Source organism: Ipomoea nil, unplaced genomic scaffold (genome assembly GCF_001879475.1).
Source record: "Ipomoea nil cultivar Tokyo-kokei standard unplaced genomic scaffold, Asagao_1.1 scaffold0875, whole genome shotgun sequence".
In the NCBI taxonomy this organism is placed as follows: domain Eukaryota; kingdom Viridiplantae; phylum Streptophyta; class Magnoliopsida; order Solanales; family Convolvulaceae; genus Ipomoea; species Ipomoea nil.
The window spans coordinates 1353019-1378939 of record NW_017617303.1 but is presented as its reverse complement, the minus strand read 5'-3'; the positions used below and the strand labels follow the sequence as shown (position 1 = coordinate 1378939).

Sequence of the window (25921 nt, the reverse complement as noted above, 5' to 3'; positions counted from 1 at the left end):
AGCTCATCATAGTGTTTGATCGCAACCAAACAGTGGACCGCAGCCCAAGAGAATGTCATCTGACCGCAGCCAGGAAAGAGGACGAACCGCAGCTCGTATAGAAACGTTTGATCGCAACCAAACGGTGGACCGCAGCCCAAGAGAATGTCATCTGACCGCAGCCAGGAAAGAGGACGAACCGCAGCTCATATAGAAACGTTTGATCGCAACCAAACGGTGGACCGCAGCCCAAGAGTATCAATCTGACCGCAGCCAGCTTCTGAACCGCAGCTCAGGATAACCAATCCGATCGCAACCGAATTGGGGTAACACACGCACATAACACATAGCAAGCACATGCAACCCACATTACACATTGGGAAGGGGAATAAAACGTATAACAAAACCTATGCGTGATCCATCACATACTAGGAATAGTCCTAAGGGATTCATGCTTCTTCCACCTAGGTCAACGGGATACCAATTCAACTAGCATGCAATACAATAGACTCATAAACCTACGAACGGTACCCGAAATATCAAACTAGACATCGGCACGATAAACGGAGTCCGTTGGGACACCACGGGGGTCGGGGGAACGTCAAATGGGGAAGCCGGGAACCCAAGATGGGGGAATTTCCAGCGGGTAGCCGGTGGGTGGGGGGCCACACGTCGGCTGCCCGCCCGCCGGCTACCCGCTGCCGGGCGGTGTTTCTCGGCCGTGGGTAGGTGGCGGGTCCCCTACCCCCACTGACTCTTTTCATCACTTTTGCGCCCCAGGAACCATTGTGGAACCCGAAACTATGCTTAGACATCTTACAACGCAATTAACGACAACACGTAGACGATTAACGGATCAAATACGAGAAACGAACGGCACATAACCTATCATGCTTTTCTAGACATAATCAACACCCAAACATGCGATTTCCCCACCCGATAATCCAAGAATAAGATCATACGATACAACCTAGGGTTCTAATCACTTTTATATCAACAAGAATACGGTTCGTCTTCTAATTGAAAGATTCGGTAAGAATAACACATAAGCATCAAGAACATCACATAATTATCAGGAACAACACATAATCATCAAGAACTCCATATAATTATCAAGAACACCATATTTATCAAGAATCTCCCAATATCAAGATTATCAAGATCCCCCATGGGATCATCACATCAATTACCAATAATAATCATCATAACTCGCCAATACACAATAATATGGGGAAACCCTAAGGGGGAATTATAACTATGAAAATAGGTTTTGTTGAGACATGGGTTACCTCTTAGCCTTAATTAATTCCTTGGCTATGAAGGATCTTTCTTTAAGCTTCCTTGCTTTCTTGATTTCTCCTAAGGGGATTCTTGGAGCTCTTTTGGGGTGGTGGGGCGTTAATCTTGTGGGGAGTTCTAGGTGCCTCTTAAGTCTCCTATTTATATATTTAGGAGTCCTAATTAGGAACTAATATTATAGGCTCGCTAATTCTATTCCTTTTGGAACTAAGGATTGGGTTTAGGGGTTGGGTTTATATATGAGGGCCCATGGACTATGGTGGGCCTTTTTCCCTAATTAATCATTATAATTTATTCTTTCTCTTGGGCTATTGATTAATTAATTAAATGGTTTTAGGGGCCGTAACACGGGGTGTTACACTTTCCATTCGGTCAACAAGGCTTAGTACAACTTTCTCCAGATTTTCCAATTTTTGTTTTGAGGTTGTGCCATCAATGTCTTGCTCTTCTCGGGTTGTGGGAACACACCTTGCTCCTTCTTGAGCAGAATTGACTTCAAGCATGTGAGATTGTGCTTGATTTTCCACTTGATATCCTTCACTTTCCGGTGTGTGTAACACGTGCGTGTTACCTTGTCCACTTTCTGCATGAATGGATTGAATTTCCTCCGTGTGTTGGCTAGCTTGCATGGCATTTTGATCTTGACTTATTTCAGTGAAATTCAAAACACTCACATCATATAAACCACTGTCCATTAAATGTGCACCACATGTGACATTTTTTTCTTCTACATTCCTTGTGACAAATTCATCAATGTCAACTAAGAAATCGTCTTACGTAGGCATTTCTCCTTGGACTGTGACATCAACAGTAGCTTTGGCCAACTTAGCTTTTAATTTATTCACAAATATTCCATTCACCGTAGACATCAAAGTTGCATGGCCAACATCAAAATTGCCAATCCAATTCAAGGAAAATAATTCTTCTTCTTGCATACTTGGTCCTTTTGTCATCAAATCTTGATATGAACCAAGTCTCCATTTTCTCCAATTTAGGACTCTTTGGTATTCACTCACCAACACCAAATCAAGTCCATCAACTTGATGAATCTCCTCATTCAACATTGTTTCCAAGGATTTATGAAACTTTGGCTTGTATTTGGATTTTGACTTATGGTTGGATTTTGGCTTGTGTTTGGATTTTGGCATGAGGTAGGATTTTGGCTTGAGGTAGGATTTTGGCTTGAGTTTGGATTTTGGCTTGAGGTAGGGTTTTCATGGGATTGAGTTGCGGGTTGAGAGGATAAACCAAGAATTTCTACAATTGGCCTTTTCCTAGCAGGAATCCCTCTCGGTTTCCTTTTTCTTTTGGAGCTCAAATCAGTTGATTCTTCATGATCCTTAAACAAAATTCGGTTACTTCCAAAAGGCTTTCTTGATCTCATTGGTAACCCTTTCATTTTTATAATCTCACCAATAAGCAAATCGAACCCTAGGATACGGTTGAACTTCCCATTCCTAATTTTCGCACCTTTCACAAAATGTGCAATCCGGCTCAAGATAAGTTTACTCCAGTCTCCCCTAACTCCATTCATCACAGCATGCAAATATCCAATTCTCACAGGTGATATATCCTCCATACTATTCAATTTGCACAACACACATTTATAGAGAATTCTAACTAGCATCTCATACTCATGCTTCAAGTCAGATTTTTGACCGGAAAGATTTGGTTCGAGAGAAGCATTCTCATTCTGAATTTCTGACCAAATTTCCGTGTGATCATATGTGTGAACATCTAAGTCCAACAGTGGTTGTTCTGGACTAGATATAGGCAGTCCAAAGGTTGTGTGCAACTCATGTTCATCAATGGTGATGAGAGTTCCATTCACGGTGGACTCAATGGTCCATCCAACAACCTTGGCATTCATATAAAAATCTGCTACATCTTCATCATAAAATCCTGAGTATGGATAAGAACATAACCTCATGAGATTACTATGTTGAAGTGCATGGATGATTCTTTGTACAAGATGAGAGTTCTCGGCTTCTTTTAGAAATCCTTGAGGGTCAAAACTTCCTCCGGCCTTGATTCCAACTGCTAGCTTCGAGAGGTTGAGTTGTGTAGAGTGTTCTTCATTCCGTTGAGAGCTTGAATTTCCAATGGTAGCCATAACGTGCTTGGTATTTTTAGAGATTGAGGGATTGAAGATTTTGAAAGAGATGAAGATTGAGTGTTTCGGCTATGGAAGGTGAAAAGATTTTGAGAGTTTTGAGTGTAATAGTGGCTCTTCCAACCGGTTGGGTGGAAGGGATGTGTCTTTACACAAATATCCTCACAACTTAAATGTTGACTTTTAATAAGTGAGGGGTATTTTTGATATTCCAATAGCTTCCAACCTTTGACCTAACTGATAGTTAGTTTAGGTTATATATTCTCCATCCAATTTGTCTGCTGATGTGGCGCCAAAAATTTAGATACTCGGACTGATTTTACCTGAAATAAAATTCATAGAGCACTAAATCTGTTCCGAAAATAATATGTGCATATATACACGTTTTTATGTAGTTGGAAGAAAGAAAAAGAATTGATTCTTTTTAGACAATTTATTGTATACAACTACCATAAAAAGGTGTTCTCATTTAAGGTAAAAACCATCATCATACTATCTTGTCACTCTTAATCAGCTGTTGTTTCATCCAAAGAATTTGCGCGCAACAACTCCCAGCAGCAATATATTCAGCTTCGGCTGTACTTGTGGCTATGGAATTTTGCTTTTTGCTAAACCATGATACCAATCTTCCCCCTAAGAACTGGCATGTCCCTGAGGTACTTTTTCGATCGATTTTACATCCTGCAAAATCTGCATCTGAGAAACCAGTTAGTGTAAAATTACCTTCTTTGGGATACCATAATCCCACATTGACTGTTCCTTTTAGGTATCGGATGATTTTCTTGGTAGCAAGAAAATGACTTTCTTTTGGCTTTGACTGGAACCTGGCACATACTCCCACTGAATAAGATATATCTGGTCGACTTGCAGTGAGGTATAGTAATGATCCAATCATTCCTCGATATTTTGTTTCGTCAACGTCCTTGCCTTCATCATCTTTATCCAATCTTAAAGATGTGCTCATCGAGATCTTGATTGAGGATTTTCCATCTTGACCGAATTTCTTTATAAGATCTTTCGTGTATTTGGCCTGATTGATGAATATTCCTTCATTGAGTTGCTTTACTTGTAATCCAAGAAAGTAGTTCAACTCTCCCATCATGTTCATCTCGAACTTATTCAAGCTCTCGGTGCTTGTTTTAACCCATATAACGCCTTCTTTAATCTGTAGACCTTATTAATATCACCTTTTATCTCGAAACCAGGAGGTTGCTCAACGTAGACTTCCTCTTCAAGTAAGCCGTTCAAAAATGCACTTTTCACGTCCATTTGATAGACAGTGAAATTTTTGTACGCGGCATAAGCTAGAAATATTCTGATGGCTTCCAGTCTTGCAACGGGTGCAAACGTTTCATCGAAATCTATGCCTTCTTCTTGTGAATATCCTTTTGCCACTAAACGTGCTTTATTTCGTATGACAATTCCATCCTCATTTGCCTAGTTCCGAAAGACCCATTTTGTTCCAATTATATTGTAATTTTCAGGTCTTGGAACTAATTCCCATACGTCACTTCTTTTAAATTGATCAAGTTCTTCTTGCATTGCATTAATCCAATCTGGATCACTTAGAGCTTCTTCAATGCTTGTGGGCTCCACCTGAGAAAGAAAACAAGAAAATAAAGTATGTATATTTGAGGACCTTGTTTTTACTCCTTCTCGTGGATCTCCAATCACTAGCTCTGGAGGGTGATTTTTGAGCCATCTCAAGTCAGGTTGTAGGTTGCATGGGCTTTCCACGTTTCCTTGCTCAGTAGGTAAGTTGGAAGTAGACACATTTGTTCATTAGATTGATCTCCAACTTGTGTTTCAACTTGAGAATTTTGACTTTCCACGTGGGGATCTTCATTGACTTCCACGTGTCCTTCACTATTGCAATCAATGTCCAATTGCTCCATACCCTGTATAATTTGATCTTTGAAAGATATGTCAGTATCATTAAATAACTTTTCAACTTGACAACTTTCCTGATCATTTTTGTTGCTCTGGGTTTTCTTCTTATGAGCTTCATCAAATGTGACGTGAATTGATTCTTCTACCACCATTGATTTCTTGTTCAATACTCTGAATGCTTTGCTGGTAGATGAATATCCTAAAAATATTCCTTCATCACTTAGACTTGCAGGGTCTACTGGACCAAATAGATCCATGTGTAGTAGACTCAGCGGTCTTGTTGTAGATTCTTGAGCTTTGGATTTGAAAGATGACTTGATTTGCTTTCCTCTTTGGCAAGCATCACATATTTGATCTTTCTTGTAGACAATGCCGGGTAAACCTTCAACGAGTTTGTTTCTTGCTAGCTTGTTGATTGTCTTGAAGTTTAGATGATTCAACTTCTTGTGCCATTCCCAACTTGTTGCGTGTGAGTTGTTTGCTAGTAGACACACTGATTCTTTTGTTGTGTTCCAATCCACAACATACATATTTTTCTTCCTTATTCCTTCGAACACAACTTCTCCCAAGGAATTATTCTTCACTTGGCACTTGTCTTTGAAGAACTCTACTAGATATCCTTTGTCACAAAATTGACTTGTACTCAACAAGTTGAATTTTAGACCTTCAACAAAGGATACATCTTCGAATTTCAAACCATTTCGAAAAATTGTACCAACTCCTTTTGTTATGCCGTATCGTTCATTTCCACCGAATACGACTTTTGGTCCTTCGATATTTTTAAGATTCACAAGACTAGATTTATTTCCAGTCATGTGTCTAGAACATCCACTATCGAAGTACCAAACTTCCTGTAAACAAATTAAACATTTTTAGGTACCCAACTTGATTTGGGTCCTTGGGTGTTAGTCATTTTTGGTACCCAAATCCACCTTGTACTCACTGATCTAAGTTTAGGTGATTGGTAACCATTAAACACATTATAATCATATTTCATTTTCGAAAATAATTTTTGTGCCGGTTTTTGAAAATTTACTCGATCTTTTGGCACGTGGGAAGAAGATTGTTTGAGCCTATGATAGGCATTAAATCTGGACTTAGTCCATGGTTTAATATAACCAAACCAATCTTGTTTTGAGGGATAAAATCTCCCTGCCTCAATTCTTGGATTCCTTCCCATTCTCCTATGAGGGCTTTGTGCACTAGACTCATTGGTGTATTTTCATTTAGGAACAAACTTTTGCCTTTTTGTATACTGTTTAGGCGAAATATTGTTTCTTTGAGGCTTCGGCCTAACAGCATTAATTTTGACATTAGTTTGGTGACCAATGCTTTCTTGACCTTTAACAAATTTTACTACTTGGACTTTATTACTTAAAGTAGTAGTAGAATTGGCCAAGTTCTTGGAGGCTTGAGAACACGATGGATCATAACCGAGTCCGGTTTTATCACTTGAGGGTTTTTGCATATTTACCATTTTGTCCATTATTTTGGATGAATGTGTAAATGTTGCTATAACCTCTCTAAGGTTGTGTTCTCTCACTTCCCTTGATTTACACTCTTCTTGAAGACAAATAATTTTATCTTTCAAGTCTTTCACTTCAAGTAGAGCATTTTGCAATTTCTCATTTAATTGATCTTTTTCGAGAATCAAAAGACAATTGCGCTCTTTGAGTTGAGAGTGAGTGTCCATTACGGTTTGACATTCTTCCATTAAGTGAAAGAAGGACTCTTTAGAAAATGAAGAATTGACAGAATCATAAGAGTAAGATGTTACCTCATTTTCTTCATTTCCATTTGCCATAAGACACATGTCCTCGTAGGGTGAGTTGTTGGAGATGCTCATGCAAAACATTGCATTGTCATCCTTTGAGGTGTCACTTTCATCACTTGAAGATTCTTCTGACTCACTTATTTCAAGTGGGTCACTAATAAGTGCTTTTCTTCTCTCCTTTGTGAACTTTTTATCTTTGGGCTTGAATTCTTCCTGTTGAGAGTTAGAGATATTCGTATATTGACTTTTACTTACCTTGGGGTGTGGACAACTTGCTGCAAAGTGTCCAGGCTTTCTACAGTTGTAGCATAAATTCGAATCTTCCTCAACAATTTCTTTCTTCGAATTCTTTGTTGCATTCCACGATTTCCCTTGTGGATTTTTCTTGTAGTTGCTTCTCTTCATGAATTTCCTAAATTTCTTGACAAAGAGAGCAAATTGATCATTAGGTAATAATTCAACATTTTGTACTGACCTTGAGGTTGATGGTTGCTCAGCTATAAGTACATTGTTCTTTTCTTCATGATCTTCCTCTAATCTTGATTTCATCTCAAATTCATAGGCTTTTAGATCACTAAAGAGCTTATCGGTCGATAGGGTTTTTAGATCCCTATGATCTCTCATGGCCGTGACCTTCATGTCCCATGTAGATGGTAGACCACGTAGAATTTTGAGTGAGATTTCTTTTTGATTAATATCTTTTCCAAGATCATTAATCTCTCCTAAGATTTTGGCAAATCTCGTTTCCATGTCGATAATATTCTCGCCGTTTAGAATTTTGAAATCCTCGAATTTCTTTAATGCTATAGTGAGCTTATTATCCTTTTCTTGCTCGTCTCCTTCACCAATTTGAATGAGCGTTTCCCAAACTTCCTTCGCGGATTGACACTTTCTAACTTTTGGAAATATCGTGTCATCGATAGATTTAAACAAAATATCCTTGGAAATATTGTCCAAGTTATTTCTTGTTCTATCTTCACGAGACCATTCCGCTTTCGGTTTTGGAATGTATTGTGGAGTGTCACTTGTTTGTACGGATGAGGTGTTGACTTGCAAAATCTCAATAGGACCACTTGTAACCACTTCCCACATTTCATCATGTAATGCGGATAAATGTACCTGCATGCGAATTTTCCAATCATCAAATTTTTCTAAGGAAAATAATAAGTTTTGGGCAAGAGCCATATCTCTTTTCATTATCTTGATTTTTTGAGATCTGTCTAGCAGCCAAAATTGACTCAAATAGACAACCGCTCTGATACCAATTGTTGGTCCCGATAGGGTGGTGAAAGTCTAGAGGGGGGGTGAATAGACTTTCAAGCTTTTTCCGAAATAAATAACTCTTTGGTAATTTCAACTCTAAGTAACAAGTAAATAGAGTTAATTTAAACTGCACAGCGGAATAGGTAGTATGTAAAGAGTTATGCCCAAATAATGAATTAAATACGCATGTAAGATAGAAAAAAGTAACAGAGGTATCTTGAATATATAAAGAAGATGGTTCACTCAATATATAATAACAATATTCAAGATTGTAAATAAATATCGTATCACGTCGAACGTGTGACGAATGTTACATGCAACACGTCAAACTTGCTTAGAATAAATCACTATTTAAGCTCGAGAAGTTTGAGTCACATGCATACGTGAAAACACACTAAACCCGAACGATTAAGATTGATTGTGAATATTAAACGGGTTAGTCGGATAAGATAGATAGATAGAGCAAATTATGTAAGTGCGGTATGTAAATGAGAGAGGCAATTTATAGTGGTTCGGAAGTGGCGTAATCTTCCTAGTCCACTTTTCTCCTTTCGCGTCTAGGAGAAATTCACTATTTTTCCACACACAGTTACAATAGTGAATAAGCACTACACAAGCACTTCTTCCGGATGTTTTGCACACAGCTACACCCAACTCCGAGTGTCTCGCACACAGCTACACTCAACTCCGAGTATTTCGCACACAGCTATACTCAACGCCAACTAAGTGTCTTGCACACAGCTACACTTAGCAACTACGAGTGTTTTGCACACAGCTACACTCACTAGAGTATTTTGCACACAGCTATACTCTTTTTACAATTACAAATACAAGGGTAATTGTATCTCTCTCCAACTAGATTTGAGACTATTCAGACTAAGTCTCTAAGAATATTTTGCACTTTTAAATTTTCGTGTGTATTGCACTTCTATCTCGTGTCTATCTTGTTCACCTCTGCTCTACACGCTGTTTGTCTTCAAGTCTTCATGGCTTTTTATAGGCAATCAAATATATCCGTTGGAGTGGGACAATTTGATATTTGAATTTTGAATCTTCATAGCCTGATATTGTTGACAATAGTAGGTCTTCAATTTGATTTGATTGTCAACTTGCCTGACAAATAATATTTTATCACAACTTGATTTTCTAGTTGTTTCTTAAAATATTATTTTTCTTGTCATATTGAATATCCAACGTATCTTTGAAATAAATTCATCTGATAGAATTTATTTCTAGGATAAGTTTTTATATTCATGTCTTCATAAATATTTTACCGTTCTGATCAAATGTCTTTCAGGCAATTTTGGATTCTTGTGGCATGTGGGTAGACTTGGAATAAATTTCTTCGAATTAATCCAATTTCTGATCATCTTGCTTCTTTGCCACATTGTGCTCCTTTGACTTGAACATCGTGCTTCTTGACTTTGAACATTGTGCTTTTCCGATTTGGTCACATTGTGTTTCTTTGGACACATCGTGCTCCTTTTGATACATTGTGCTTCTTTTGAGCATTGTGCTCCTTAGCACACATTGTGCTCCTTAGCACACATTGTGCTCTTTAGCACACATTATGCTCGTCCGCATCGTGCTCTTTTGGTAGCATTGTGCTCTTTTTAATACATTGTGCTCTTTTGGTAGCATTGTGCTCTTTTGGTAGCATTGTGCTCCTTCGGTAACATTGTGCTCCTTGGCACATTGTGCTTGTCCGAAAGTTTGACTTGTAAAAAATAAGTCCTTGGGGGGGAATCAATCTCGAGTGTGATCGTTTTGAATAAGGACTTCTACCATTTCGCCGTTAGGCTCATCCGGTCATTCTTTGCAACGCCATTCCTTTATGCTTCTTTCTCGGATGAATACTCGTAGGACCAAAATTAATTTCTCAAATTAATTTTGTTCTTCCTATGGTAGATTCCTTTTGACTCGATATTCTGATTTATGATGCTTGTACTAAAAGACCTAAAAACACAGGGGATCTAAAGTACATTTGGCTCATCAAAACTTACAAAAATATTCCTATCATAGTGATCATAAAAGAGTGACTAGGTCAATATACCTTCCCCAACTTGGACCAAATATATTTACCGATACTCCATGACACTAGAAGTGTATGAGATCTATCGGTGAAAGAAATAAGAATCATAATACTAGATCTAGTAAATAAACATTGTCACTCTTGAAAAATCTTGAATTAATTAGTCCTGGAGACGCTAGTCCAAATGACGAGAAACCCTAGTTAATTCATAGGTGCACCAAACAAACATAATACTAGGGATGCGGGACAACCAGATGTGATCTAAATAAGTTCTGAGAAATGTCTATAATCTGGTTGACTTAAATATTGTCATAAACAATTATAAATATGGGAGAGATTTATGAAAGTATTATAGTCGTCGACAACACAATAGCCTATACAAATTGCTCCATTATATGATAATCTGGATCCAGAGTTATGCACCGGAAGTGCCATGACTATTTAACGTATAAAGGAGCAATTAAGGCATAACTCAACTCGCTAATTATTAATAATTCTCTTTATAACAATACACCGTTGAGAGTTAACCCCGAAGGTTACAAGTGGGTGTGTACACGAAAGATAAATAAGAATAATGAGGTGATATGATATAAAGCGAGTTTGTAGTCTTATGGGTTCACGCAGATACCCTTGATTGATTTTAATCAAACATATTTTCCCACGATAAATGACATTAAGTTCCGCTACATCATTGGCAGAATAATAAATTAGATATGCAACTAATTAATATTAAATTCAAAAGTCTCCGAAGGATTTTAAGTTCTCAAAATGAGAAAAAGTGAAGAATCGCACATTAAAATATTAAGGTCTTTATAGGACCTGAAATAGTTAATAATTGATCGAGTATTTTTCTCTGGAAGAAGGAATATGTATTTATTATGTGCCAATATTTATTCTTTAAAGAGTTGCAAATGGGGTTATTATCCTCATGTAGAAGGAATAATATGTACCGATAAATGGAGTTATTCATTATCTTAGTGAATATTGATGGTATAAGCATCAATAAAATATCTAAAGAGCTTGATTATATCAGTTCATGTCTAAAGACGGAGATTTTGAAACAAAAGCTTGGGAAAGCTAAGTATTATCTCGACTTGGAGATCGAGTTTTTCCTTGAAGTTTTTTATATATACACCAGTACGCCAATATATAATGGGCTACTTGGGTATTGGCTATTATTTTGTATTCTCATAATGCCAAGTTCCAAAACTGGTTGTACTATATTTACCCTCATTATCCTATAAAGGGGCAATAAAGATTGTGTTGCATAAATAATAAAGATATATAATGAAATCCTTTTGACTAGACATTATGATGTCAATATTATACCCACTTGAGCTCCAAAAGAGTCACAGGATTATTATAGAGTATATTCATTCCATTGACAGTTTTACATATTTATTTACAAAATTCCTCTATACATTTTGGAAATTTAATGTATGGATTTAAGGATTATTATTTTGAGGGGGGGTATCATTTTACATGAATCAATCCTGAAGATTGGGTCTTGACGACTAACAGCTGTACTATTTTCCTTAGTTAAATTTTCCCCACGGGGTTCTTACTTAAATCTAAGGTTTTTAATGAGGCAGCTAATCTAAAACAAGAATACACATACATCATGTACTATTTTCCTCAACTAGTTTTTTTCCCACTGGGTTTTCTATTGAGGTTTTTAACGAGACATGAATATGATATAGTAACATAAATGGGAAAAATTTGCAAAATAATTGCTGAAGTAGACAAATCCCAAAATCCTGAAGATTATGCCGATTATGCCTTGAAGGCTTATGATTGTACTCTTTTCCCCTTCACTAAGTTTTTCCCACCCGGTTTTCTTAAGTTAAGGTTTTTAATGAGACAATCAGTACAATATATGTTCTTACAAATATCATGTATTCTTTTCTTCAACTAGGTTTTTCCCACGTGGTTTTCCTAGAGAAGTTTTTAACGAGGCATGATTATGGCAAAATAATGTCCAAGGGGGAGTGTTATAAAATCTAATTATGGACATTATTCTAGCATTAATGATATGATTTGTAACGGCTTGATACTTATGGTATGATTCTATATTAGCTGTTATATATACTGATGTAATGTTGTACAGAGATGATAATGTAATGAGAATCCTTTTTCTCTGTTCTTTCTTTATTATCTTCTTCTTGTTCTTATTGTTTTCGTTCTTCGCCTGGAAACAAACTACAATACAACATATAAGATTAATTAATTATTGCAAATTAACTATAAAAATATTATTTAAAATAATACTAAAAATAATGGTTATCAAATCTTCCCACACTTATTTATTTGCTTGTCCTCAAGCAAAAGCATTATTAAAAGGGAATAAAAGAAATTAAAAACAAAATCAAACATTAAATTGAGCTTTACCCGAATAGGCTTTCAAATTTATTTATCTCAATGCAAGGTTAGTGTCAACTCAAAGAGTGCATAAAACAGTCGACTAGAAATTAAAAATTTTAACAACTAAAATAAATATAAAACGTGTGCTCATGTGCTGACACCCCTTATCTGAACTATACAAAAACTCAAGAGAAAAATATGAAAATTTCACCAAATGCAACCTAAACCAAATTTAGAAATATTCTATCACAGTGCATGTGCAAAACATGAAGCAAATCAGGATCAAGGCATTTATTAAAATTGAAATGCAATTGCTCGTCTCTTCCAAAGTTCACTCATTATTTTCCTATTTTGACTTTTTTCATTTTGTGTGCACTCATAAACCAGACCACAACACTTATTTATTTATGGTACATGTTTAGGTGGCTGATTCAGCGGAGTAGAATCTCTTAGATTAATTAAAACAAATGAAATAAAATGAAACACTCATTTTTATTTTTTAAATATTCTTTAAATTTTTTTTTCACCTCACTTATGCCATACAGATGATCCTTGAACCAACACACTACACCACAATTTATAGCACTCAAAAATTATTTAAGAATTTGAAAAAGGTAATATAAAGTGAAAGATACATATAAACTACTAAAGAAATTGTATAGAACACAAAGTTATTTGTGATTTTCAAATTCTATTTATTTTTTTATTTTTTTGTTTTTTTTTTTTGGTTTTTTTTTTTTTGACAAAGTTATTCAAAATATAAAGAAATTAACAACTAGTCACATGCATATACACACTAAGAGCTGACAAAAACCTTCATTATTTTTATCACCGAATATTTAAAAGATTTATAGATAAAGCTCAAACTAATGCTAGAATTTTAAAATAAAAATATTTAAGAAAATGAACATAAGAAAATAAAAAATTTTGAAAATTTTCAATTTTTTATGATTTGTGGGTAAAATCCCTTCCCCACACTTATTTTCAACATTGTCCCCGATGTTGTGAGAGGAAAGAAAAGAAGACAAAGAAAGTCCCCCTTTATTAGATTTTTTATTTGTGAAATTCTCATTTAGCCCTACAGTTTGAGAATAACAAGAAAAAACTGATTTATCAACGTCATTCAAAAGATTTTCTTTTTGAATTTTATCAAACTCCAACTTACCATCATCAATAAAATTCAACCCCTTAACTGCAAAAACTTTGTTAGATCTATCAGACAAATTCATAGATTTAAAAATTGGAAAATCAATAGTTTCATCAAGCAAATTTTTGGTAAAATTGTCTCCTTGAGAATAAAAAGGGATTGGGGGCAATTCTTTTTGTAGAACTTCACTTACTGTTTCAGGCACACAACTTTTTAGCCTATTTGGATAAGGAACTGGGGGCACATAAGGCTTAGGTGGTACATAGGGCTCCTCCTCCTCAAAATCTTCATTTTCCACAGGTTTGGTGTTTTCAAAGCTTTCATCAACCGGGATTGGGGGCACATAAAGCATGGGAGGCACATAAGGGTAATCAGATTTATGCAATTGAGACTCATCATTTTCAACAATAATATCATTAGCATTATTATGCAATTTTTCAATTATTTCAGCTTGTTTCGAAATGATATTATCTTCTGACTTGTTTTCATTGATATCACCAGCCTTAGCCTCTTCACCAGCCTTAGCCTCTTCAGGTTAACTAGGTAACTTACCTGGCACATGCTCTTGCACAAATTTAGCAATTTGCTCTAAATGTGCTTCAATTCTTTTAAAGCAAGCCTCATTTTCTTGGAATCGTTGTTCATCTTCTTCTTGTGGCTCATAAGTGTCTTGTTGCATATGCAACCATTGATCATGTGCTTCTTGTTGCCTATTGCAAGTCTGTATAAACTCCTGCAGGGAATCTTCCAACAATTGTTTTTAGGCTGGAAATCATGAATTTTGCAAACCTGCATGAACTCTTGTAGAGTATCCTCCAAAGATGGTTTTTCAGGTTGGGGTGGGTTAATTGGTCAAAAATCATTTTGATTATAATCACAGTAAAAATTATAATGATTGGGTTGAAAATTATTTTGATTACCATCCCAGTAAAAATTAGGGTGATTTTCCCAACCTGAATTATAAGAATTATAAAACGGATCATTTTGAATAAAACCATTCATTGGACTTAATTGTCCAAAACCATTATTAAAAGGATTATTTTGGTTTGACGAAAAGGAGTACATATTAAAATGTAAAATTTTTCAAATATTTGTGTGATTAAGAATGAAAAAGAATTTTGAGAACGTAGAATGGACTAATGAATCAAATAAATGAGCAAGATTAAATTGAAGGAAAAAACAAATGACAATAATAATAAATTAAAGAGATTGGAAAAAAAATCAACCAGTATTACGAAATGCAATAAATAAATGGGACAGAGAAATAAAAACAAATATAAAGTAATGTTTAAATAGACTAATGAATTAAATAAATAGCAAGATTAAAAATAAAAAATATGACAATAAAAAAATCAAACAATTAAAGTAAGAAACAGAAAATTAAATTGCAAAATAAACAATTTCCCGGCAACGACACTAAAAATTGATGGATAATTTTAATAAAGTCCTCGCAAGTGCACGAGTCAATGGTAGTAATAGCGTGCTTAGCAAGGCTCGATCCCACAAGGAATTGTTACAATACAATTTAATTACTTAAAAAAATGGTGGAACGAGAAAATAAAGTTTGAATTGCAGTGAAATTAAATCGAATGAGGACAACTTAAGAAAGTATAATAATCAAAAGTCAAGAAAATAGAATTGATAATCGAAATGGATTAACTAAATTAAATTACCAGTAGAAAATAACGACATGAAAAATAATTGAATAACCTCAAAATGAAATGGCAAGAGATCAAATAAATACTAGGAACATAAACCAATTGATGGACAATTTAATAACTTGAAATTAAAATAACTAATTAAACAATTTAAAGGTTCAAAGTTAATTAAGAATCAAATGCAAAATAATTGAAATTCATGAAACCTAACGAATAAATAATTGAATCAAAACTTACGAAGGTGAACAAGTAAACTACCACGAACCAGAATATTAACTAAACAATCAAATTAAAAAATCTAAGAACATAAAATTAATATCACTTAAATTAGAACAGTTCATCTTCCAACAAAAGACAAAGTAAATAAGTTAACAAATAAAAGGGATGAAGGGATGAGGAAATGGCGTGTGGAATTGTTACTGCCAAACAATTATCTAAACTAACAATTATCTAAACAAATTGAAAGACTTTGTTGCCAAACCAAAAAGCTCTGCTGGCAATTCTCAAAATCAACAATGCAATTTACTAAGCAAATTAAAAAGAATAATGAAAAGCTAAGTTGATTTAACCAGAAAATGCTATTGTTGTCCCAAGCCGCCCAAGAAATTCACCAAGCTGCCGTCAGAAAATCTCACCAGCCCAAAGCTCCGCCGCGCGAATGGACTCTGCTGTGGATCACCTCCGGAATTGGTCCGGGGCCAATCGATGATCCCACCTTCCTTGAAAGCGCGTGTATTTATACTCTTTGAACCCAACAATTTTCTCAAGTTCTGCGCTATAGTCGGTCAAAGCTCCGCAAGTAGCCACCATGGGCGGACGAGATGCTCTTCTTCCGTTCGTTGTTTTGACTGGCTGTTGTTGAAAGAGTCTCGACTGAGAAATAATTATTACTAATTAAATAAAATTGTTGGGGATGGGTGTTTTACAGGTGTTTTGTTGTTCACTTTAGAGGATGAACAGCCTCCATAATAGAAAAAAAGAGGGAGAAAGAGAGACTAGAGTTCAGGCAGAGGAAATATTGGAATTCAGGGTGATGCCCTCTGTTTCATTAATGAAGGAATTCATAGTTTATTACATTCTAACCACTCCCTAATAAATCTGCTATTTATTTGGCTCTAATTACTCTAGCAACAGAGACTGTACTTAAAATGCAGAGAATGAGTAAATTGCGAGAATGAGTAAATTGCATGTCCTAAATATTAGGGTCTTCAACTGCAGATGTAGTCACGTAGCTTTAGTGGCGTTGAAGTTTTCCTCTTAGGCCTCATTTCACTAGCTGCATGCGTATCATTACCTACCCCATCGAAATTAGCCTTGTCCTCAAGGCTAATATGCGGAAACGACGCATGAAAAAGATCCCAATTTTCCCACGTAGCCTCAGAAGTTGGGGTATTCTCCCATTGAACGAGAACCTGCCGAATCTGTTGCTTGTTGTGCTTGACCAAACGGTGGTCCAAGATACGGAATGGGACAGGAAACTGAGCAGCCGTTGGTGGGGGTGCACTGGGGTGGTTATAGACGGGTTAGGGCAGAATTTCAACAGTGACACATGAAACACCGGGTGAATCCTAGCGGAATCCGACAATGATAGTTTGTACAGAACCTTCCCAACACGAGCAGCGATGCAGTAGGGACCAAAATAGCGCTTTGCCAACTTGTGGCCATGACGCGATGCAACCGAGCTTTGTCGATATGGTTGTAACTTAACAAAAACCCAATCATCCACACTAAATTCCTTGTCACGGCGATGACGATCAGCTTGCACACACATCCTTTCTTGGGCCCTTTGTAAATTTAATTTGAGCGTAGCCAAGAGCTTGTCACGTTCGAGAAGGGCATTGTCAAGTGCAGCAACAGGAGTACCATCAGGAGAATAACCGATCAATGAGGGAGGCGGTCTGCCATACACGACATAGAAAGGAGAAAATCCGGTTGAGCTGTGAACACTAGTGTTGTACCAATACTCAGCCCATGGAAGTGCTTTCGCCCACCGAGTAGGATAGTCACTAGAAAAGGCCCGTAAGTACATCTCAACGCAATGATTGAGTACCTCAGTTTGGCCATCTGTTTGCGGGTGATAAGTTGTACTGTGCTTAAGCTCGGTATCTTGTAAGCGAAAGAGTTCCTTCTAGAAGGTACTCATAAACAAGGGATCACGATAAGATACAATGGACCTGGGGAAACCATGTAATCGTACATATTCCTGGACAAAATAGGCAGCAAGTTGTGGGGCTATGACTCCGTCCGCGAGGGCACAAAAGTGACTATACTTTGACAACCTATCAACGATGACCCATATAACAGATTTGCCACTAGATAACGGTAGTGAGGAAATGAAGACCATCGAAATGTCATCCCAAACCTGCGAAGGAATTGGTAATGGTTGCAATAATCCTTTTGGACAAAAATTTTTTGGCTTGATTTGTTGATAGGTGGAATAGTCCTTCACATAAGTTTGAGTATCCTTGCGAATCCTAGGCCAATAGAAACTGGCATTCAAACGAGTGTAGGTTTTCAGCTCACCAGAATGGCCGCCAATTAGTGAGCCGTGGAAGAGGTCCAACAACCGTCGACGTAAGTCATTTCCCTCTGGCACATATATTTTCCCATTGAAATAGAGGGTGTCGTGCTTCCATGAATATCCATTGGCTGGCATGTCATTATTTGCAAGAGAAGTAATAATATGTTGGACCTTAGGATCCAGGTGTAATGTTGCTTTGATTTCAGAAAGGAAACCTGTAGTGGCGGTTGATAATGCTAACAAATCCCCTTGAACTTCACTAGTCCACCTAGATAACACATCCGGACCATTATGTTCCATGCCTGCTTTGTGCTCAATGACAAAATCAAAGCCCAGAAGTTTGGTAAGCCATCGTTGCTGTTCCGGGGTTTGAATCGTTTGAGATAGCAATTATTTAAGACTCTTATAGTCTATAACAATAGTGAATGGACAACCCAACAATTAGGGGCGCCAACGACGAACTGCGGCGGTGATGGCATACATTTCCCAACAATACGCCGAGGCTTTTTTATAGTGAGGCGGCAACTTCTTGCTGAAATATGCTATGGGATATTTGTCCTGCGTTAGAATGGCGCCCATCGCGCACCCAGAAGCATCTGTCTCTACACGAAAAGGTCGCTCAAAATTAGGGAGGTACAGAACCGGAGTTTTGGTCATTGCTTCTTTTAATCGTTGGAATGATTCATCAGCTGCTAGTCCCCATGAAAATCCACCCTTTTTGAGTAACTCTGTTAATGGGCCCACGTTGGAGGCATATCCCCGAACAAATTGTCGGTAATATCCAGTAAGGCCAAAGAAGCCTCGGACTTCTTGAACCGACTTCGGTACGGGCCAATCGACCACAGCTTTAATCTTCGCAGGATCCACACTAAAATTCAATAATCGGGGACTAGTAATTGACTAGTCAACCCCAAAGTCAAGTGTTGTACCTAAAGCTTTGTGAGTAGTTCCCTTGTTACCTTACACCTCTTCCTTTTAGTAAGGGTAATAAACACATTTCACCCTATGTTATAATTGCAAGCTAACCTAGAGGATCACCCTTTATTCTTTCCCCTTACACTTGGTATCAGAGCCTAGGTTTGAGCCTAGAATGGTAAAGTCTAGACTTCTAAGTGGTTAAGTGTGGTTTGAGACCTTAAGGTGACCATAAGAATCTAAGTGTTTAGGCTTAGGATTTCTTAGGATGCGCGGTGAGCTGAGCGTTGTTTATAGTTGTTTGCTTGTCTGTTGTCTTGTTGGTAACCGTGTTGTTGTTGTAGAAGCTTGCGATGCCTCCTCGTCCTCGTGTGCGTACGGCAGAGACCCCCACGAATGAGCAGCTTGCGCAGAACCTACAGCAGTAGACGCAGACTATGCAGACTCTTAGTGAGGCGTTGCTGAACAACAACCATCCTGCGCTACCTCCTCAGCCTACCAGGCATAGGGACATGGGGCGTCTCGTCTCGGGTCACAGGCCACCGACCTTCACGGGTGAGGAAGACCCGCTTTGTCTTGGAAGAGTCGATGAGAACGTTTGATAAGATATTTTCGGTTGTTGGTTGTCCGGAAGAGCGAAGAGTAGAGCTTGCAACGTTCTACTTCAGTCATGAGGCCGATTTATGGTGGATACACGAGGGCCCAGCTTACCTTGAGGAGCCTGCGTTTGGTTGGACCGCCCTGAAGGATCGGATGCGTGAGAGGTTTTATCCGGCGTATGTGCGAGCCGCGATGTATGAGGAATTTCTTCATCTTCAGCAAGGATCTTTATCGGTGGTTGAGTACCACAAGAGGTTCCTAGAGCTTGCACGCTTCGCTCGGATGCTCATTCCTACAGAGCTCACCAAGGCTGAGAAGTTCATAGCTGGCTTGAACTACGAGGCACGGAAGGCTCTAACCGTGAGTAGGCCAAGTTCTTTGAAAGAAGCTTATCTGAGTGCCGCGGATTTGTATCGTGTTCAGCAGCTACAGCGAGGGTCTTATGAGCTTGCAAGAAAGAGGACCGAGAGTGGAGGCTCTTCCAACTACAAGAAGCCGCGGCCGAGTTTTCAAGCTAAGAATGCATCATCTCCAACCCAAGGACCCAATCGAGCGGAGCATGGAAATCAAGCCAAGACATTTCCTTGTCGTAAGTGTGGGAAGGTGCAATGACTTTGCGTTGTGGGGATAAGGGTCACAAGATCGCCGAGTGCCCTCAACAAGCCAACCAAAGGGCGTTGCCGCCACCCCCAGGAGCCGGAGGAGTAGCTGGAGGTAGCTCGAGCCGTGGAGCAGCCGGGGCCAGGCCATCAGGGAGAGTCTTCGTGATGGGGCGATCGCAGGCGGAGACCGAGGGTTTAGTTGAGGAGGAGTTAGCAGGTAACCCTTTCCTAACCTACCCTTGTCTTTAGAACGCATCTTGTTCTTTGTTGCCTTCGTGTGCTGTCTTATTCCTTCATTGTTGTTCGAAGTTGCCTTGTTATCCTTGTTATGTTTTCCTCCTTGGTGAATGATTCTTTTGTACTTTAGTGCAAGCCTTTCTTGATGGACAACAATTCTTTTTAGTTGTAAGTGCAAGCTTTTCCTGGAGATAGTTGTTTACCCTAAAATGAGCCATGTTCGAGTAATTTCATAATCTTTGCACATGTACAAATTGCAACATCCCCTTCTTGTGAGTCACTTAAAATTCCCCAAGCAATTCTTTGAATTTGGAATGGAAAATCCATAAAATCCTTCCCTGTGAAGCCTAAAAGAAAAAGTAGCTTTTAAATTGCTAAACATTGAGTTTTGAACCCAAGTATACCCTTTACTAACTCAACCCTTTAACCATTTAAGCTAATTATACTTCTTAAAACCTATCCAATTTTAATTCCATCTAAACCATAAAATTTTCACCTTACCCAAACCCCCAAATTAAATCATTCTCTTTCCAATTTTTCCCCAAATTCCAAAACCCTTATTTTTCTTTTTCTTCCCTTCTTCTACCCGTGAGAACCACCGAGCACACCCCCCATCCCTCAACCCGTCGCCGCAGAAACCAAGCCACCATCGCCAGCTGCCGTCGCCCGCCGGAGCTTCGCCGTCGACCTGCTGTGCTGCCACGACGCCGAGAGAGCAGCGAGAGAGAGAGGCAGCGCGAGTGAAAAAGAAAAAGAAGAAAAACAGGGAAGAAAAGCCTTGGGCCCTTTTTGTTGAGCTTTGAGACATCTTCAATCATGCCTAGAAGTTCAAGTTTGGCAAGAAAAGCGGAATGGGTGGATGCCCATTATCTCGTTCTTGAAGGTAAAGCTTTTGACCCGGAATCCTTTTCTAGTTCTGTGTTGGATATGCTTAGGTATCAAGGTTTGTTAGATGGGTTTCTCGCCATAAGGGCCGAGACTTACCCCAGCTTGGTTAAGCAATTTTAGCGTCACATGGTTGTGACAAAGGATGGTGGTAAGCTTGAAATCACCTCTAAGGTGAGGGGTGTGAAAGTGGTTTTGTCTGAAAAGAGGCTAGCTCAGCTTCTGAGTTTATTTGCTTCGGGAGTTGCTCAGTACGGTGGTAACTCGTGGTTTAGTATGGATACCATGGGGTACCGGGACTATTTGAGTTATTTGTTGGGTCGCACGAGTGGTTTCACTCAAGCTTCGAGACCAGAGAAGAAGTGGTTGTCCGCCTAGCAAAGGATTTTGGTTATGCTTGTGTCAGATTGTTTGTTGCCGAATAACAACAAAAGTCGGTTGTTGGGAAAGATGGAGTGCACCTTTGCTTTTTGTCTTAAGAACATGGTGAAGTTCAATCTGCCAGCCTTGATGTTGCAACATATGGTCTTCTGTCGTGATCACAATCGAAAGAGCCTACCGTATGGTATGGTGTTGAGCTGGATTCTTGTCAAGAAGGGTGTGAGCGTTGATAGTTGTATCCTGAAGCCCGTGGGAAAAATGGTGTTGGATGCTATCAATCTGCGGAGCCGCAACTTGTTTCAGTTGGACGATGGTGTTGGTCCCGATATGGTGGTAAAAAGTCTAGAGGGGGGGGGGGGGTGAATAGACTTTTTAAACTTGTTCACAATTAATAACACTTTGGTAATTTCAACTCTAAGTAACAAGATATTTAACTTAGATACGCAGCGAAATAATTAATCAATCAAGTGTTACGTAAAATCAAAGAGATATATCACATGCAATATGATGGATATGCTTGGTATGGCTCAAATAATAAGTATGAAAATTTATGCCCACATGCATACGTGAAAACTACTAGACCCAGATGAATATTTTCGCACAGTATAAGATGGGTCAGTCAAATATTCAACAAGCAAGACAACAGATAAATATTTAAAGAGATGGTTCACTCAATATGTGTGTGATATCACGTGTGAATCAATGAATGAATCCAAGACGAATAGTAAATGGGTTAGTATGCATGGAATAATAAATAAAATCAGTAAGTAAATGAGAGAGAGACAATTTATAGTGGTTCAGAGGTGGTGTAATCCTCCTAGTCCACTCTTCTCCTTTCACTCCAAGGAGGAAATTCACTATCTCGTTCACCCAGATACAAATAGTGAATCAAGTGCACACAGACACTTCCCGAGTGTTTTGCACACACCTACACTCAATCCCGAGTATCTCGCACAAAGCTATACTCCTACACCAACTAAGTGTCTTGCACCCAGCTACACTTAGCACCACCGAGCGTCTCGCACACAGCTACAATCAGCAACCACGAGTGTCTCGCACAAAGCTACACTCAACAGGGTAGTGTCTTACACAAAGCTACACTCAACCCTCTTTCTGCACACAGTAGAGGTAAGATTTAGAGAAAACAAATTTCTCTTCTAAAGACTTGAAGAATCTCTCGTGAAAGCTCAACTGGATATTTCAAATTTTTTTCTTATGTTTGCTTCTTTGTATTGCCTTGCCTTCTCTTTTTCGTGTATTGCACTCTCTTATCTGCTCTGTTTCATGTCTTCAAGTCATCTGGTATACATAGCTGAAGAAGCTATATTACCGTTGTAGCATCACTTGATCTTGATCGTTCATCTTGATCAGCTACACATTATTGCCAACTTGCATTGCGATGATTTAATGCAAGAGATGGGCTTCTTACATTGAGTTTGCAAATCCTCACCTGACAAATCTTCAAAAGTCGCATATGTCGGCTCATCAGCTGAACCTTCTCCGAAAAATAATTTCCTTATCTTGACGGAATCAAAATGATGAAATCTTCCAAAAGATTTGCTGCTGATTCTTGCTTGTGTAAAAAATATATCTTCGACCATTTCTTCTTCTGATATGATTTGAGATGCATAGTAAGAGATTTAAATGAGAAAGAAGATGTGTAGAAGAATTCACGTGCATCTTCCTTATCATGTCCACAAGCTTCCAAACTTGTAGTCAACTTAGCCTTACATGTGTCCATATTGCAGCATGCACTTTAACAAGTGTCATCTCTTCAAAAATATGTTTTTAGTGAGATTTGAACATGAGCCAACAAAATATATCTCCAAGGCTTTTACCATTACACCATATTAACTCATTAGTTAATATTTCTGGATTTAATCTTTATTCCCAGAATGGCTTTAGTAGCATTCTAGATTAATTCATAAATTAATCCGAGTCTGTTTCTTGGTCGTCCCCTTATCAGCCCCTTCATCGTCCCCTTCTTTATCTCTTACTCAAAAATGTAAAAATTAAGTCTCAAACCCATGACCTCTAACTTTAACAACCTAGTTCCTTATCCACTTCACCGCTTCATCCTTTGGTGTCTTCCAAGGTAAATAATTCTCAAATAGTAATATTCTGGATAAGTATATTTTGCTAAGAATTTTGTAGACTTTATGGCTTAACTTGGGACTTAGGCTAATAGACAACTAGACTCAAAATAAAATTGGGGAGTTTCTAAAAATACAATTTTGGCTCATCAAAATATTACACTTTATTCCTAACAGATGGTGATTACATCACTCTGGAGGAGGTTGCTAGGAAGTCGCCCGAGGAAAGGGATGAGCTGATTGCAGAGCTCGAGATTCCTGTTGGAAAGTTGAACCTTGCTGTCCAGAGCTTGGGAGGTGATGTAGAGGACGAGGGTGAAGCAGACCATGAAGAGGAAGTGGAAGCGCCAGAAGCTGCCAAAGCCGAGGAAAGTGACCCCGAGAGTGAAGAAAATCGAAGAAGAAGAGAAGCCCGAACCAAAAGGGAGCACGATGCTGTGACGCACGAGGAGCGTGTGGTCACCTGGCTACGTCAACAGAGCTGGATGTTTGAGGAAGGTTTCGCTTTCATGAAGAAGCAGTTTGTTGCCGTTCACCAGAGGCTAGATCAGATTTAAGCCAGCTCAAGCCGAAGAGGAGGAGACGTCGAGGGGTCCGAGGAGAGCACCGACGGATCTGTGAGCGAGTCGTTCTAGCTCAGTGTTGTGGTAACCCCGTTTTTCTCCTTTTTCCTTAGCTTGTGTTATCTTTTAGTTGTGCTACCGTTGCTAGTTGTTGTGGTTTGCTTTGTGTGTTTGTTTTGCTTGCTTGTTTGGTTGTGCTACCGTTGCTAGTTGTTGTGGTTTGCTTTGTGTGTTTGTTTTGCTTGCTTGTTTGGTTGTTTGTTGGTGTAGTGTTTTGTGCTAGGAGTTAGAGGCTTTGACCTTGGTGGTTGGATAGAAGTTAATGGTTGTGCTTGGTTTAGAGTTTGGTATGCTCGTTATCTCCATTGATTATTTCTTTCCAACTCTTGAATGTTATGACTTCTTGCTTATGTTTGGTACCTTTTTGAATCCTTCGAGTTTTGACCATGTCGCGCAGTTCTGAGAATGATGTAAGAATAATTTTGTCCGATAAAAAAAATAATAGTATAATATTTGTAAAGTAATGTACAATTGTACTATTATAAAAATACATAAAAAAAATATTAATACCATAATGACTTAAATCATTCCAATAATGCAAAAGCATAATTGAAATATTAAGTTTTATTTTAAATAATTAAAAGAAGATTAATTAAACGAAAAAAAAAAAAACTTAACCTAATTTTTCTTTTTAAATGCAAGAAAATCAAATGATTTTTAAAATTCCTGATTTATAATCTTTGATGTTCAACTTTGACAATCGTTATGCTATGGAACCATGTCCAGCATGCATTGTGGACACGGTAGCGGTGCCGTTAGTGGCACCGTTATCTTCCACCATTTTTTTAAAAAAAAATTCAGATTGCTTTGTTATAGGAGCATATGTTCATAATTTTATTACTATATGTTCATAATTGTAAGTTCATGATGTCAGAGCTCTGTGTTCATAATTCCATAACTGTACATTCATATTTGCATAATTGTATATTCATACTTCCATAACTGTACATTCATAATTTCGTAACTGTACATTCATAATTCAATAACTGTAAATTCATAATTTTTGAAGCTCTATGTTCACAATTTTAGAGATCTATGTTCATAATTTTATCACTATATGTTCATCATTGTAAGTTCATAATGTCAGAGCTCTATGTTCATAATTTCATAACTTACATTCATAATTCCATAACTGTATATTCATAATTTCATAACTGTACATTCATAACTCCACAAACAAATAACGCCGTTAATGCCGTTAACGGCGAGACAAAATCAAATTTTTTTTTTAAACTGGAATGCCGCGTTTTCCCTAAAAACGACGTCGTTTTGGACTCGTGTCCACAATGCATTGTGGACACGAGTCCACAGCATGTGCAACTTTGAATGCTATGTATTTAGTCGGGCTAATTATTTGACCAAAGTTTATGTTAAATTTTATATTATATTATATTTTATATATATATATATATATATATATATATATATATATATATATATATATATATATATATATATATATATATATATATATATATTTATTTATTTATTTATTTATTTGTTTATTTATTTATTTATTTAATACGTTTTAATATATTCGTAGTATAT

General features: G+C 37.7%; 1 protein-coding gene across 1 annotated transcript; it reads right to left on the bottom strand.

Moving 5' to 3' along the window:
* Positions 1-18478: 18478 nt before the first annotated feature.
* On the bottom strand, positions 18479-19428 carry LOC109178953 (uncharacterized mitochondrial protein AtMg00860-like). Its single transcript, XM_019328503.1, has 2 exons — positions 19373-19428; positions 18479-18905 (listed from the first exon to the last, which is right to left on the bottom strand). Exons 1-2 carry the CDS (start codon positions 19426-19428, stop codon positions 18479-18481), a joined length of 483 nt encoding a protein of 160 aa, XP_019184048.1.
* Between the last annotated feature and the right edge of the window lie 6493 nt (positions 19429-25921).

Bases quoted from the DNA above. Each gene is read 5' to 3' on its own strand.
- LOC109178953 (XM_019328503.1), bottom strand. From the start codon at position 19,428: ATGGTTGTTGTTCAGCAACGCCTCACTAAGAGTCTGCATAGTCTGCGT. The intron at 18,906-19,372 runs GTAGGTTCTGCG...ATTGAATTTTAG, and splicing joins CATAGTCTGCGTCTACTGCT to TGTGGATCCTGCGAAGATTA.